At 63.2% G+C, this 16,179-nt stretch overlaps 1 protein-coding gene across 2 annotated transcripts in view; it reads left to right on the forward strand.

The window, feature by feature from the left end:
* Positions 1–12,134, forward strand: part of OTUD7A (OTU deubiquitinase 7A) — a 32,549-nt gene extending 20,415 nt beyond the window's left edge. Inside the window, exons 8-13 of one of the 2 annotated variants that reach the window (XM_036012927.1) lie at positions 553–665; positions 2,602–2,729; positions 3,389–3,538; positions 8,014–8,128; positions 8,255–8,339; positions 10,378–11,817. In XM_036012927.1, the coding sequence (XP_035868820.1) occupies positions 553–665; positions 2,602–2,729; positions 3,389–3,538; positions 8,014–8,128; positions 8,255–8,339; positions 10,378–11,817 (2,031 nt within the window). Of the gene's footprint in view, positions 1–552; positions 666–2,601; positions 2,730–3,388; positions 3,539–8,013; positions 8,129–8,254; positions 8,340–10,377 lie in introns of both variants that reach the window. The other variant, XM_036012928.1, reaches the window with a different exon arrangement.
* The last annotated feature ends 4,045 nt before the right edge of the window (positions 12,135–16,179 follow it).

A 16,179-nucleotide genomic window follows, 5' to 3' on the forward strand; every position in this document is an offset into this window, starting at 1 on the left:
TCCACCTGGGAGGTCTGGCAAAGGAGCTCAGACCCCAGCGCCCAGCGACCATGCGTCCACAGGACGCATGGCTTATGAAAACCCACCACCTTCACCCGCAAAGGTCACCCATGTCAGGTCCCTCTGGGCGGTGGCGTGAAGGTCAGGTGCAGCCACAGGGGGGCGCCACCCAGCCCACAGCCCCAGCCCCATGTGCACTCAGTCAGAGACTCCTGGTCGTCCTGGCCACGTGAACATGGGCACTCGGCTGTGGCTGGAAGGAGGACCTGCCGGCCATCTGATGGGAGTCCTGCAGATTTCCCAGTGGTTGGCCCAGGCCCGGTGTTGTATGGGGCGCCCCTGGGGATGACCCTCAGTGCTGGGTGCACGGCCAACAGCATGGAAATCAGAGATGGAGGGCTCAGGAACATATCACCCATAGCAAACGGCGGACAGGCCACTAACGGGCGTGCCCGGCCTGGGTCCCGCCGGGGGGCTCGCACCAAGCCGGGAGGCTGACTCAGCCGGGGAGGGTGCGGGGCCCCGAGCCTGACCCCGCGCCCCCTGTGCCAGTCAGGGCTGGTGTACACGGAGGAGGAGTGGGAGCGGGAGTGGACGGAGCTGCTGAAGCTGGCCTCCAGCGAGCCGCGCACGCACTTCAGCAAGAACAGCGGCACGAGCGGGGGGTGAGTGCCGCCCCAGCCCCTCGGGGGTGGTGTCGGGGAGCATGGGGCCTCCCTGGGATCAGGGACACGGGAACTCCGGCCTCTGGGTGGTCAATCCAACTCGGGGACACAGGGCAGGGCTGTGGGCCATGGCCAGGCGCCTTCTAGACACTCGGGGGGTGCGCCCCGCCCCACACATGCCTGTCGCCCCGAGCTCCACTCACTGTCCCCCCGCCCCGTGTTCCTCAGACCTCGTCACACCACATCACAGGCGTCGGCAGGGAGGGCCCCTGGGACTCAGCCGGGCTCTGGATGTGGCACGCGGCCATGGCCCTGCCCACTCACCGGGCCCTGGCACCTCAGGCTGCCCAATGTCAGGGTTGTCCCAACTAAATATCTCATGTCTGGCTTGGAGCAGGCACCTAGAGAGCAGAAGCTGGTGCAGCGAGCCCAGCGTCTCCCTGAGGGGCCCCAGGCAGGCCAGGGGCGTTCCCGGCAGAGAGGGGGTGCCATGGTGCCGGCATGGCCAACAGCTCAGGGGGCCAGGAGCTCGTCTCTGCAGACTCAGCTGGAACGCCCCAGTGCTGGAACGGGTGTGGCCAGAGGGCGGCCTTTGGGTTGAACCTTTTTTTAAAATTTTTGTTTTATTGATTTTTAGAGAGGGGGGGAAGGTGGGGAGAAGAGAGAGAAACTGAGAGAGCAACATCTCTGCTTTGTTGTTCTACTAATTGATGCATTCACTGGTGGATTCTCGTAAGTGCCCTGACCGGGGATCGAACCTGCGACCTTGGCGTATCAGGACGATGCTCTAACCAGCTGAGCTGCCCGGCCAGGGCTGGTTTATACGTTTTGAAGCTGAGGCCCAAGTTGTCGACCCTGGATGACGTCTCAGCTGACCGCAGGAGAGCATGAGTTCCGACACCGAGGAGCCCCCAGAAATGACAGGTGCCCGAGGACAGCCGCGGCCTGCAGTGTGGCCTGGCTGGCTCCCGGGCCTTCCCTCGGAGGAATTAAAGTCCTTGGCCTTGGGCTGGGTGTGCAGGGCTGTGCCCCCCACCCCGTCACCCCACCCCATACTCTCAAGCAGGGTCATACCTGCTGCCTCCCGCCCCCGCCCCCAGGCCTCAAAGACTTCCATCGGTTCATTCTGAGTAACCACCCCCCCCCCCAACACACACACACACCAGAACGCCCGGGAGAAAGCCTGGTGCCACCCAGGACAGCGCTGCGGGTGCACGGAGGCCCCAGCGCGCTGTGAGCATGAGCTCCCTCTAGCCTCTTGATGTTTCCTTCCCTTTGGGGTGCCTGGTTGTGGGGGGCACTAAGGCTGCAGCCCTCTGCCCACATGTCATGGCATCTCAGCGACAGCAGCCCGTGGAGCCTGCTCTCTCCCGGAGCCGGGGACTCGATACAAGGGCAGGGGCTGGGGACCATCCGTCCGAGCAGCCTGGGGTGGACAACCAGCCGTGTCCCTGCCCTCCTGCTCTGGGGACTGAAATCCAGCCAGGCAGCCTTCTCACCGCCCTCTCCCATGGGGGCAGGGATTTAGGAAGCCCCTCAGACTTTGGTGGCCAGGATCCCCACCGACCCATGGGAGGTACCCGGGCTTACCAGCGTGCCCTGACCGGTGAGGCTTCCAGAGATGTGCTAGGACCACAAGGGAGCCTCCCTCCCTCCAGCCCCTGCTGCGTGCTTGCTCGTCACCCCAGGGAGCCGGCCCCCACAGTCTGCTCGCTCCACGTGGGCTGCTTCTGCCTCCAGCAGGGCCCCCTCTGCTGAGACCACCCCCCAGACTGGGGGCCTGTGCGTTCGTCCTCAGCAGGGTGTGGGAGGCAGGCGGCCTCAGGGGCGGGGGTCCTGCCGGCCAGGGTCCGTGGAGGAAGGTGTCCTGTCTTCAAGCCCCGCCCCCTTTCAACCAGCGCAGTGACAGCGCCCCCTTGCTTTGCCCTGCCCGCAGCGCGGACAACCCTGAGGACCCGGTGTACGAGAGCCTCGAGGAGTTCCATGTCTTCGTGCTGGCCCACATCCTGAGGAGGCCCATCGTCGTGGTGGCCGATACGATGCTGCGGGACTCGGGCGGGGAAGGTGGGTTTGCACAGAGTGAAACAGACGAAAGCGCAGAGTCCTCGCGGAGGGAGACCCGCAGGCAGGGCGGAGCGCCCAGGAGGCCAGCGGCCTTGCTCTGCGTGGACCAGGGTCGTGTCACTTCTCCCCATGTCTCCCCCACGCAGCTCGCTCACGCCCCCTCCCGGAGGACAGGGCGATGGCCCTGGGCCCTGCGTTCACCCAGCGTGTGGCCAGGTCACGCCTGGCCCAGTGAGGACAGTGACTAAACCCGGGGTGCTCCTGCTCCCCGCCTGCGCCCCCACCTGTCCAGCTAGTGCGGGCCTGGCACCAGGGCCCTCGGCCTCTCCCGGCACCTCCCGCCCCACTCAGGCTGCTGCATTAAAGAGCAAAGAGGGAGACAGAAAGCCAGCAGTCAGCCGGCAGCACTGGGGCGGGAAAGACAGGAAGGGCTGCCCCCAGCACCTACTTCCACAGTCCCTCCCCGTGAGCCTCTCCCTCGGCCCTCACCGCAGCCCACCCCAAGCCCAACCCTGGGGTGGCCACTGCCCTTTCGCCAGACAGACAGGAAGCTGAAGCCCCCCCCCCCCCCACCACCACCACCAGCACAGGGCCTGGGAGGAACGGGTCCGCCCGGCCCCACCAGCTCCACGCGCCCTCGCCCTTGTTTGTGTCCGCAGCCTTCGCGCCCATCCCGTTTGGCGGGATTTACCTGCCGTTGGAGGTGCCTCCCAACAGGTGCCACTGCTCGCCTCTGGTTCTCGCCTACGACCAAGCGCACTTTTCTGCCCTCGTGTCCATGGAGCAGAGAGACCAGCAAAGGGAACAAGGTAGGATGCCCACCGCCTCCGCAGCAGGAGACGGACAGCGCTCGGGGGCGGGGTGGGCGCAGCAGGCGCGGCCAGCGGACCAGGAACCTCCCTGGGAAGCACGCCGTGCGCATGCGCACTCAGCAGCGACGAGTTGTGCACGGAACTACCATAGATGCGCGTAAAGGTCGTCACTGAAAATAACAACATTCACGGGGGCGGGGGAGGGGCAAGGCTCGGCTCAGTGATTGTGTGTGAAACACCTTGGCGTCCGGGTTTTAGGGACCAAGAGATGTGAGCGTCCCTGCCTTGGGGGGTCCTTACCCCCTTGAGAGGGGCACAGGCCGCCCCTGTATCGGGCAGGGTGCGCCGCCCCAGGTAGGCATGAGCTCCATCCAGGAGGGGAGCGATTATTCCGATTCAGAAGAACAGACAGACAAGCAGACGCAACAGAGAAGCAGCGTAGAGGTGGTTGCGGAGGCCGTCCGCGATGTCCAGAGACTGGTTCCAGGGGCCAGAGCTGGCTGAGCCCAGCAAGGGGCTGCTGAGGGGGTGTGGCCTGCGTGGCTGCCTGAGCCAGGCACCCTGTGACCTCCCAGCGTGTCCGTCTGTCTGTCAGCAGGCACAGCAGCACTTACTACCTGGGTGCGGAGCCCTTCCTCCTTGTCCCCCTCCCCCCTCCCTCTCCCCCCTTCTGTCCCTTTCCTCCCTACCTGCCCAGTGTCCCCATGGGGCCCCTCCTCATTTGACATGCTCAAGGACCTCACCCCTTCATTATAGAGTGATAGTCCCTGGGACCGGCCTCCGGGCAACCAGCGACCTGGGCGTCCCTTAGGTCAGGCAAGGTGACACTTAAAATTAACCCTGAGTGTCTCCTGGGAGCAGTCCGTCGGGTTCTGTGTCCTCCCCCTGGGCCACCCTCTTTCTTCGCCGATTTGGTAACAACTTGAGCTGAGCTCTCACCGGTGCCCCGCTGAGCCCGCCCTGACTGAGGTCATGTCCATCTCCCCTCGGCTGGCTGGTTGCCTTGTGACGTCAGCGCTCGGAGGGTCACCGGGGATTCGTGCACATGCAGGTCGTCTGGCCTCTACTGGTGGTTGTCGTGATAGTTCAGCACTCTCCCAGCCCGTCACATCCCCAAGCAGAAACCAGAAATCTCCACTCTTTGTCTGGAAAAGGAGCACTTGCAATGTGCCCAGACTAGTTTCAGATGGGCCTGTATATTTCCTGGTTAAAAGATAGGAGCCTTTCCAAATTTAAAAAAAAAAAAAATGAGCTCTGGACGGTGTGGCTTCATTGGTTGCATTGGTTGGAGTGTCGTCCCGTAAACCGAAAGGTCGCCAGTTCAATTCCTGCTCAGGGCACATGCCTGGGTTGCAGGTTCGATCCGCAACGACTGAGCGATGTTTCTCTCTCACATAGATGCTTCTCTCCCTCTATCTCTCCCTCCCTTCTCCTCCCTAAAAAAGTGAAACTAATATAACCAATGTAAGATTGTATACCAGCTATACTTACACTAAAAAGTTTGCAATCATATTTAGAAAGGCATCTGCTATGCCCAAGTTTTGCCAGCAGAGGGCGAGCTACCGCCTCACCTCTTAGCAGAGAGGCCCAGTATCCCGTGGGGAACAGTGGGTGTGTGCTGGGAGAGGTAGAGGCAGAGGCCCCCGCAGCTGCCCTTGCTGGCGGGAAGGACTGTTGTGGAAGCCTCCCTCGTGTGTCCTGTGGCCCCAGCCCTCAGCACCAGCTGCACTGCACCCTCAGCGGAAAAGACGCCTGACTTGAGCCTGCAGGTGTCTCTCGTGCTTGCCTTGCTCAGCTCCTGGCCTTCCCCTCCCTGAGATCCAGGCTGCGAGGCTGCGGGGACCCACTAGGGTGTCAGGGCCTGGCCCCTTAGGTGACTGCCATCTTCTGCTCAGTGTGTGGGGGAGGGGGGGCAGCCCAGGAGGCCATGGTAGGGAGGTGAGGCTGAGGGGTGCATCTCCTCCAAGGGAGAGGTCAGGACCCCACCCCTGCCATCCTCAGCAGGCACACAATTGAGGGGAGCGGGGAGGCCACCCACCCCTAACCACATGGCACAGCGTGTCTGCTCGCGCTCCAGGGGGCACCTCTTCTGCCCTCCGTGCTGGGGGCTGCCAACCGCTCCCCTGGCAAGGGGGTGGACAGCAGGGCCCAGACTGCCCGGGGAGGGGCCCTCAGAAACTACTTTGGACAGATTATTGCTCTAGAACAACCGTTTCCAGATTTCCCTGCTTTTAAGAACCAGGAGGGGTGCTTGCTTACAATGTATGTGGTCCTTGGGTCCTTTTCCTGGACACTGGTCTGGCCATCTGGGGGGGGGGGGGTGGCATCAGGGCCTTTGCCCAGGCTTCCTGAGCTGCCCTAGCAAGTGCCCGGGGAGGGGACCTCTATGGCCCTTAACCCCCCCTGAGGGTGGGGAGCCAGGCCAACACCCCCGCCCCCCACCCCACCCCCAGCCCGACCCGGTGATGCATGGACCCACCGACCACCTCCTGGGAGGCCAGTCAGAGCCAGCCAGCAGCCCAGGAAGGGCCATGTGCGTGGCGGCCAGATCAAGGCAGCCCCAGCCACCCGGGGCCTCCCAGCCGGAGCTCAGCGCTGCCGGGTCCAGCCGCATTGAACGGGGAAGACCCAAGCAAAGCCGTTCCCTTTTCACGGGTGACGGTGCGGGGCTGCGGGCGACTGGCGCTCCCGTTTCCTCCTGAGCAACAGCGGAGGGCAGCGCTGAGTCAGTCTGATGGGAACTGAAGGGGCGTTGAGACCTCCGTTCTGCTTGTTTGCCTTTGTTCTTGGGCCGGCTTGTGCCCCAACTCAAGGGAAGGGGAGCGGCCCCTGGCTCAGGGCCGGCCCCTGCAGAGAGGGGAGTGAGGAGGGGGAGGAGGCGGCAGGCCCGGGGCAGGAGTGGAGCTCGGGGGCTCCCTGGCCCCACCGGCTCGTGGTGCCCAAGGAGAGCAGCCTGCAGGAAGCAAGCGCCGTGCGCCTGGCCCAGGGGAGGGCAGGAGAGGGGCCGCCCAGTGTGGTGCTTGGCCTCGGAGCAGGGCGAGAGAGGCACAGCCTCCGCCCAGGACTGGCGGCCTCAGCCCGCTTCCCTTCCGTGCGGGGCAGCTGCTGCATCGGCCTCCCAGGCGGGTGGGGCAGCAGGGCTGGGCGGAGGCCCCAGGACTACAGGCTGCACCGCAAGAGGGCGCGCCGGCTTTCTGCCTGCGCCCGGGCGGGCTCCCTGCGGCGCGGTCCCCACCGGACAGACACAGACGTGGACTCGGAGCCAGGAAGCCCTCCCCAGCCGGAGCCGCAGCTGGCGGGGCCCCAGCCCCTGGCTGTGCTGCTCCAAGGGGGGCCCCGTGGGGGAGGGGGGTCTGTCTGCCCCACTTCCTGCCCTGGCGGAGGTCCCTGCTCCCTGACAACGGGAGTGCAGCGCACGTGTCGCCAGGGAGCGGCCCTCACTGGGTCCCGCGGCTCCTCGCAGATCCCAGGCAAAGCTGCACGCACCCTGCTCCGCCCCAGCCTTTTTCTTGGGGGTCAACACTCACCCCAGCTTCGGGGCGGTTCGGAACTGTTCCTGAGGAATCTGTCCCTCCCCCTGCTCCCCGCCCCCACCCCGTCTGTCTGTCTCCACTGGGTCTCCACCCACCTGTCACCTCCGCCCAGGTCCCCGCCCCGCCCGCCTCCCACGGCCTGCTGCTGTTCACCCTGCCGGGCGCTGGGCGCTCCCTGACACGCGGTGACGTGTCCCTCCCGGCTCATCCTGCGCCGACAGGCACGTGCGCCCCTGCAGGCGGGGACGGGGCCCACAGCCGGCAGCTCCCTGTGGGCAGCCACCACCGCGGAGCCCCGCACTGACGCGGCCACGAATGAAACCACACGGGGCGCCCCGGCAGCCTGGGACCGTCTCCGGGAGGAAAGGGCAGGGCCGGGCACCGGGCCACCCCGACCTGCTGGGCGGCCTTGCACAGGGCGCTGAGCCCACCGGGGTCTTTCCTCGGAAGGAGCAGAAACAGTGACCGCGTTTTCCCGTCTGCTGACAGACCCGAACCCTCCGAGGAGTCCCGGCGACGGCTGCGACTCTCCCCTCCAAATCCACCCCAAGTCACGAAATCCCCCTCGGCAGTGGCACACGCGTGTCTGTGTGAAGGGTTTGTCACTCCTGCTGAGGGATTCTTTTTTCTCCCGATTCCTCCCAGGAGAGGAATAAACACGCCCCCTCGGAAAACAAACCGAGGGCAAGCCGCAACACGAACTATCTCGTGGAGATCGGGACACCGTGTGCCCCGGGGGAAAGGAATTCATTACGAGCCACGTGCGGGCGGGCGCGGGGGTTCCGTGGTCTCGACGCTCCTCCTGGCGCAGGTGTCGCGCGGGTCCCCGTGGGTTTCCTTAACCTCTGAGTTCCCGCCCCTGCTCCCCCTCCCCCCAGGGGGGCTGCTCAGGAGGTTTCCATGGGCCACCTGGCACCACGCCTGTCTCTTCCGTTCCAGCCGTGATCCCGCTGACGGACTCCGAGCACAGGCTGCTGCCGCTGCACTTCGCGGTGGACCCCGGCAAGGACTGGGAGTGGGGCAAAGACGACAAGGACAACGCCCGGCTGGCCCAGTAAGCCCCCGCCCCGCCGCCCCGCCGCCCCTCCCCCAGCGCTAGCCCCTGCCCCAGTGCCCGCCCCTGCCCCTGCCGGTGGCCCGCCGAGGGCCGGCGGGTCTCACCGGCGGCTTCTTTCTGCAGCCTCATCCTGTCACTGGAGGCCAAGCTGAACCTCCTGCACAGCTACATGAACGTGACGTGGATCCGGATCCCCTCGGAGACCCGGGTGAGCTCGGCGCCCGGGAACGCGACGGGCGCCTCGCCGGAACAAGGGGGCCCAGCCCCGCTCCCGCCCCGGGTCCCAACCCTGCATGCAGCCTGGCCCCGAGGCTCCGGGGTCCTCATGGCTCCGGGGTCCTCGTGGCTCCGAGGTCCCCCTGCCTGTGTGCGCGGGGATGCACCTTCCTGCCTGGGGCTCTTGCCCCCTGTTTTCTCCAGGAGAGGGGTAAACGCACCCGCTGAAAGCAAACCGCGAGCAAGTCAGACGCACAACCGATCTCCCAGGAGATCGGAACAGCCTGAGCCGCCGCCGCCACTGCGGCCGCGCGGAGTTAGTTATGAGCCACGTGCGGCCCCTGGAAAAGCCAGGCGCCCGCGCTGCGGCCCTCGGCGCCTCTCCACCTCGCCCCTTGCTTCCCGATGCAAAGACCTGACAGCCGTTTGGTCTGCCCAGTGGTGAATTCCCAGAGAAAGGCAATTGTGTTTTGTGCTATTTTTTTTTTTAATGTGGAAGCTCACAAATCATGGGCCCTCCCCAGACATGGCTGTACTTGGCCGTGAAGTGGGCCCCATGTGGAAGGCGGAGTCAGACCCAGCGCTTTCAGGCTGCAGCCTCTGCTGGTCCAGGCCAAACCGATGTCCCACCGATGTCCCAGGGTGCTGATGGCGCGAGCCACGGCCAGTGCCTGCCCTGCAGGTGCCCTGGGCTGTGGAAGTTCCTTCCCAGCACCCAGGAGGAGGGGGTGACGGCAGCAGCTGTAGACCCAGAATCGAGCAGCCCTTGGGCTATGACACAGGTCCCTTCTGTAGTGAGTAGGCCCCGGGCCCGACCTTGGAGACATCAGACGTCAGATGTGGGGCCCGGGGCAGACAGCACTGGCCCTGCCAGCCTTCCAGTGCTTAGACCAGGGCGCCTTGCTTGCTGCACCCCCAGTGGGGGCCACCAGCACTAAGCACCCCCCTTCTACCCTCGGAGTGAGACCCCCAGGCCCCAGACAGGATGGGAGGGGAGCAGTGAGGGCCGGCTCCACCACCCTCAGCCTCAGAGACCTGGCTACAGGAGGGCCGCCCCTCTCTCAGACCTGCTCTGTTGGGGGGGGAGCAAAAATAAATGGGGAGCAATGGTCCTTCTCCCAGGCCGCACCCCCGGAGCCAGGAAAGCCAGGAGCGCTGGTTCCCGCACACCCGCCTGCGGGCGTGAGGTCTCCACCCGGCAATGCCCGGCAGAGTTCCCCCCTCACCGGGGAAGGAGCGTCTGAAAGGCAGCGGGTGGTGCCACCCCACCTGGGCACCCACTCTCCTCCTCTCCAAGGCTCCCACCTACCCCGGGCTCCGGCCCGGCCACGTGTCCACACGCTGGCTGCCCGTGGGCCTCCTCCAGGGCCCCCTCGGGGATGCTTCCTCCCCGCTCCGAGCCTGGCTGCACCCAGATGCCTTTCCGGGGAAAGGCACCGTCTTCCCTGTTGAGCCCAGGTCCAAGTTCAAAAGCCTTCTCAACTCAGCTCTCCACCCGCTTGTCTGAGAAAGAGCCCCTCAAGCCACTGGGCATCGCTGAGCGGGGGGGACGTTTGTCCCAAGCCCCAGAGAATGAGGTTCTGAGGGCAAGGTGTCAGCCCCCTTCCTGGAGGGAACAGGAAAGATGCCGTGGTGGGAGGGACACCTACTGGTGCAGGTGAAGTGTCACCCTCACAGGAAGGCCTCTGTCTGCACAAAGAGGGTGGCCTGGGACCCGCTGCCCTGGTGTCTCTCGGGCAGCAGCGTGGCCAAGGCTGCAAGGCCAGAGTCTGGGCGGGGAACCCTCTCAAGTGTGCAGAAGCTCTGGGGCTCCGAGCCAGGGGGGTACCTTGCCCAAAGCAACCGGCTCAGGGTTCCAGGCTACCAGCGGCCTGAGTTCTCTCAAGAGGCCATCAGGCTCCCACCGGGACTGGGAGAGGAGGGCCGCAGCGGAGCAGCGCAGGGCAGGGCGGGGTGAGTCTTCGCGACCCCGCATGGCAACAGCTCCCTTCTGATCCCCCTCCCTCCCCGCCCTCCCTGTCCCCTGACAGGCCCCTCTGGCGCAGCCAGAATCGCCAACGGCCTCCGCAGGGGAGGACGTGCAGTCCCTGGCGGACTCCCTGGACTCGGACCGCGACTCGGTGTGCAGCAACTCCAACAGCAATAACGGCAAGAGCGGCAAGGACAAGGACAAGGAGAAGCAGCGCAAGGAGAAGGACAAGACGCGCGCGGACTCTGTGGCCAACAAGCTGGGCAGCTTCAGCAAGACGCTGGGCATCAAGCTGAAGAAAAACATGGGCGGCCTGGGAGGCCTGGTGCACGGCAAGATGGGCCGCGCCAACTCCGCCAACGGCAAGAACGGCGACGCGCCCGAGCGCGCCAAGGACAAGAAGGCCAAGTCGCGGAAGGGCAGCAAAGAGGAGTCGGGCGCGTCGGCGAGCACGTCGCCGTCGGAGAAGACCACGCCGTCGCCCACGGACAAGGCGGTGGGTGCGTCGCCGGCGGACAAGGGCGGCGGGCCGCGGGGCGACTCCTGGAAGTACAGCACGGACGTGAAGCTGAGCCTCAACATCCTGCGCGCCGCCATGCAGGGCGAGCGCAAGTTCATCTTCGCCGGCCTGCTGCTCACCAGCCACCGGCACCAGTTCCACGAGGAGATGATCGGCTACTATCTGACCAGCGCGCAGGAGCGCTTCAGTGCGGAGCAGGAGCAGCGGCGCCGTGACGCCGCCACCGCGGCCGCCGCGGCCGCCGCTGCCACGGCCAAGCGGCCACCACGCAGGCCTGAGGCTGAGGGCGCACCAGGCTCCGAGCGCGCCTCCCCGGGCCCTCCGGCCGGGCCACCCACGCAGCTGGTGCTCAAGTTCAAGGAGCGCCCGAGCCCAGGTCCAGCGGCGGGTACGCGGGCGGCACGGGCAGCGGCGGGCGGTTCAGCCTCCCCAGGCCCGGGTGGCGGGGGTGCGCGGCGCGCTGGTGCCAGCGGACCGGCCCCCGGGCGCAGCCCCCCGGCGCGCCAGAGCATCATCCACGTGCAGACAGCGGGCGCGCGGGACGAGGCGTGCGCTCCGGCCGTGGGCGCACTGCGGCCGTGCGCCACGTACCCGCAGCAGAACCGCTCGCTGTCGTCACAGAGCTACAGCCCGGCACGTGCCGCCGCCCTGCGCACGGTCAACACGGTGGAGTCGCTGGCGCGCGCCGTGCCCGGAGCCCTGGTGAGCGCAGCAGGGGCGGCCGGCGCGGCCGAGCCCAAGTCGCAGACCTACACCAACGGCTTCGGGGCCACGCGCGACGGCTTGGAGTTTGCCGACGCCGACGTGCCGGCCACGCGCTGGAACGGTGAGTGTGGCCGTGGCGGGCCGGGCCCCGCGCAGCGGCGCTGCCAGCGCGAGAACTGCGCCTTCTACGGGCGCGCCGAGACGGAGCACTTCTGCTCCTACTGCTACCGCGAGGAGCTGCGGCGGCGGCGCGAGGCGCGCGGGGCCCGGCCCTGAGCCGCACGCCCAGCGGCTCGCCTAGGAAAGGACTGCTTTCCATTCTGTCGGTGTCTTTTTTTACGTGCCCTGGTCACTCGGAAGGCCGGCGACCCCTGTGTCAGTGCCGTGTGCGTGTTCGGTCTAACGTTCCTACTGGTGCCTGAACACTGACGCCACTCAGGTAGTAGAAGGATAGGAGACAAGTCATACCGTCGGCAGTGGGTGTGCTAGCTAGCGTCTGCCTCGTTCCGTGGAATCTCATAGCCATTGCAAGAGTATTTTTGTTCCGAAATAAAGAAATTTGCAGCCCTTTGTTTTTAGAAGGGAGTGTTTTACATGCTTTTTTTCCCCCTCCCCCTAACCCAGCGACTGACCTCTTCCGTGCAGCGGTCCCCCGTGTGTGCGCTCGGTACCACCCAGGACGACGGCGGCGGCCCCTCTGCCGTGGGCGCCACCTGCTTCCCCTCCCGGGTCCCTGGAGGAGGGGAGGCACGTGGCCTCCCGCTGACTCCCTGGTGGTCCCTGAGGCCCGTTAGGAACACACACGGCTCCATCTCCATACGCAAAGCCGCCTCCCAGAGCGCCCCCTCCACCCCGCCTTGAGCGACTCTCACACTGCCATCCAAGCCGCGGGCGTCGGTAGGCCGGGCACCGGACAACCTACCTCGCAGGGCGCAGTGAGGGGTAGCGACCGCCCCGATGCCGGGCAGCTCCAGTGACAGCAGCTTTCCAAAGACACCTGGGGCCCACACCGCAAAGTCCTGAACTCCCTAATCCGAGCCGCCCCTATACGAGCAAAGATGCCAGCCTGCTCACACTTCTCCTTTGAAGGCACTTCCGACTGTGGACTGTCGCCACAGGGCCCCCAGGAAGTGGTGACCGGTGCCAGCCCTCCCCCCCCTGCGAGAGGTGAGGAATTGACCCTTTGGTCACTGTGTAAGCCCCCCCTAGGCTGCTTCCAAACCCAGCTGCGCCTCTTTCCGAAGGGGAGGAAGCCCACCCCGACCCCACCCGCATCTGTCTGGGTTCAGCCAGGTACAGGGGCGCCACACGCCCATCGGGGGTCCCCTCCACAGGCCGGGGACCACCCTGCCGGTGACCCCATCCCACACGGAGGGGGGGGGGCAGCCCCCTCCCTGAGCGGTCTCTCTTTTTGGTGCCTCCTACATTTCTTGAGGAAAAACAAAATGTGTCCTTAGCCACCCCGTTTTGCGCAGCAATAGGCAGCCTCTCCTTTCCAAGATTACCTCCGGAGATCACGGTTCTGGGTCCAGGGCACGGACGGGTTAACCCCGCCTCGCTGAGGAGCGCGCTGGTTTCCAAGGGAACGCGGAGAAGATGGGGCAAATCCTCGCTAGCAAAAGAGTAACCTAAACCCCCAGAGGAGAGCCTTAGGGGCGCCCCGAATGACCCCCAAACAGGAGGAAGCGCCCAGCTCCGCTGAGCGCACGCCCCCGGGAAGGGCCGCGAGCAGAACATCTCTCTCTTCACCGGAGCTCCTCCCACGGAAGGGCGCTCCCTCCCGGGACACAAAGAGCAGCAAAAAATAATAAATAATAATAATAATTATTATATATATATATATACACATGGGGAGGGGAATTTTTTTACTTGTTTGAAGAATTATAATAAACTAATTTGAGTATCTCCTGTGAGTAATTGCTTTTTGTTTCTTATTCATTCCACAGCGCGCGGCGTTTTTCGGTGACTCATTCCCGTTTTGCATAAGCACTTCCTGAAACCAAGAAAAATTATTTATGAAATAGAATCTCTTAAGAAACGGCGTGGAAGGTTTACTTTTCATGCCGAACGATGCTTCCTATGTGTGGTCATTACCAACATGCACGTCCCTGATGCCGCGGGGGTTTCTTTTGTTACGCAGAACAACAAAAAAAGAGTCCTTTGAGAAAAAAAAAAAAAAGCCTCTCATCGAGAAGGCCTGTGGCACAGCTTTGGGGGCTGGCTGTTCGCATGGCGCTTTGCCACCCAAAGCCGCGGGGCCGCAAGCGGTGTTGCTTCGCATGCAGGCGCTGCCCACGCCCCTCATCCTTGGAAGGCCGGAGCCGCCGACCTCGCAGCACGGAGCTGCGCATTCCGGGGCCAGACCCGTCCGCGCACAACGCCAAAGAGGCGTAGAGTAAATGCTTGCTCGTTTTTAATTTTTTTTAAATGTAAAAGCAGCCAACCAGAAATTTCCAAAACTAGCTGTGCAAATATTGTATCTTTCTCGTGCTGAAAAAAAAAACGAACAGGTTTTTTAAGTAGGTAAATTGAGAATAAAGTCTGTTCAGTGTAATAAGAGAGGAAACCCTCCAAAATCAGGCGGTGCCATTTGTAGGTATCAGCAAACAATGGTCGCCTGGCTGATCGATTGCCTTAAACGTCAATGTCACCTCCACTCGGACCTTGTCTTACAGGAGTGTGGTAAATAAGAACCACAGAAGCAGCCACTGGCTACCCCGTAGGCTCCGCCTGCTCTGTGGGCTCCTCCCATCCCACAGGCCCCGCCTACTTTGTGGGCTCCTCCCACCATGTGGGCTCCTCCCATCCACAATCAGCTTCCACCCGGTGGGAGGTCCCTGACTGCTCAGCGTGGTCCCCAATTGGCTCCACGTACCAGGGCACCCCTGGGTACTGCTCCTAGCTGATGCGCTAGGACTCAGTCCACTTGTTTACAAAGAGCTGCTGCTTCCTTTTGTGAGGGGTCTGGGTCTGTCTTCTCTCCAACAAGTATTAATGCGTGAGAAAGCCCGCGGTTCTGATAGGTCACAAGTCCCCTGTAGGAATAGCCCCCTCCCTGTGGCTTGGAAACCCCCTGTAGACTGGTCCCTGGCCAGGGGTCTCCTGGACCAAATTAGTTATCAGGCTGGGCAGGAATTAGTAGAAACTGCGTTGTTTACATGTGGGCCAAGAGGCTCCCCCCCCCCCCCCAATGTCCTCCTGTGACTTGGGGACCCTTTGTGGAGCGGGGGAGGGGAAGTGGATTGTGGGTGCTGGAGAACAGAAAGGAAACCAGTCCCAGTCCAGAAAGGTCACGAGCCTCACCTTCTGGCACATTCTGGACTATGCTGTGTGGCCGGCCCTGCAGGTGGCCAACCTTCCTGGAATCTGATCTGGCCACACGTCCCTGCCCAGGAAGGTCGGATGTCTCCAAGGGTGGCAGCAAGTTCCCGAAGGAGCCCAGGTACCTCTAACCCTGAGTGGAGATTACCCACATAACTTAGTTCCCATTTCCTGAGTATAAGACTTATTTTAATTCTATGTTATTAGAGAAAGGTGTTTTTAAGTGTATGCGGTCTGTAGGTTTTACGCTACATTATGCTGAAATTTTATAAGCCAAGTTGAAACTGTACGATAGAAATTATTTTTCTATAACTTTCAGAAGATGCCACAGAGCGCTATTTTGTGCCCTGACCTTGTCACAGCGCTGTCCCCTCAGAAAGGTGACTTTTGGGCGGTTGGGGCTGCTTTGCGGGCTCGTGGGGTTGACCTGCTTTTTGCTATTTGTTCAGATCCCCCCGGGACTCGAGAACGTGTAAGTGTCTTTTCTTTCTTCATGGAGAGCACAATTTCTTTATCAGTCACGGATTTCTGTACTACACCCCTTCCTCATCAATGAATACTTTATATCCACCAAGGTCCTGTAGACTTTCCCTCACTGGAGAAGCTCTGAAACGTTTGAGTCTGTTCCCTTACAAAGCTGCTGTTTTCCAAAGTGATTGAACTGACTAATTCCAGTAGCCACCACAGGGCTCTCCACGCCCCCAGGGACACACCTCTGGGTGTGAACATCCCAGAGCCGCACCCACCGTGGCTCTGGGGTGGGACCCTGGGTACCCGGCCCTCACCACCTCCCATCCCCCACCCCCAAGCATCCACAAGATTATTTTGCAAGCTGCTTCACAAAAAGAAACGGGACCAACCAAACACCAGGCGTGGCAAGAGTAGGATTCCAGTCGTTCGTATGGAAAAGAACACAAGAAGAAATAACAATACAAGAATCAACTGTTTTGTGTGCTCACAGCTGGAAACCTACTTTTCCCCACCCTCTATCACCCTTGCTAGTTCAGAAACAAGGGCTGTAACTGCTGGTGGGGGGGCGTCTGTCTGAGGGAGGACGAGGGTTTTGCCAAACCCCCGTGTGTGAGTTCTGCGCTCCGTGATCCCAGGAGCCCCGCAGCTGGAGGGGACGGCAGCCACCCACACTCGGGGCGTCTTCCTTTGCGACGGGCGCCCTTCCTCCTCAGTATAGTGTGGGCTTTCACAAATGGAGTTCCTCCAGGGTCCCCCCCCCCGCCCCCCCCCCGCCCCCTTTGAAATTCTTCTGATACACTGAGAAGAAAGCAGGCTCCCGCGGCTGAGCCAGCCCTGCCTCGTCAG

Source organism: Phyllostomus discolor, chromosome 12, assembly GCF_004126475.2.
Source record: "Phyllostomus discolor isolate MPI-MPIP mPhyDis1 chromosome 12, mPhyDis1.pri.v3, whole genome shotgun sequence".
Lineage (NCBI taxonomy): Eukaryota > Metazoa > Chordata > Mammalia > Chiroptera > Phyllostomidae > Phyllostomus > Phyllostomus discolor.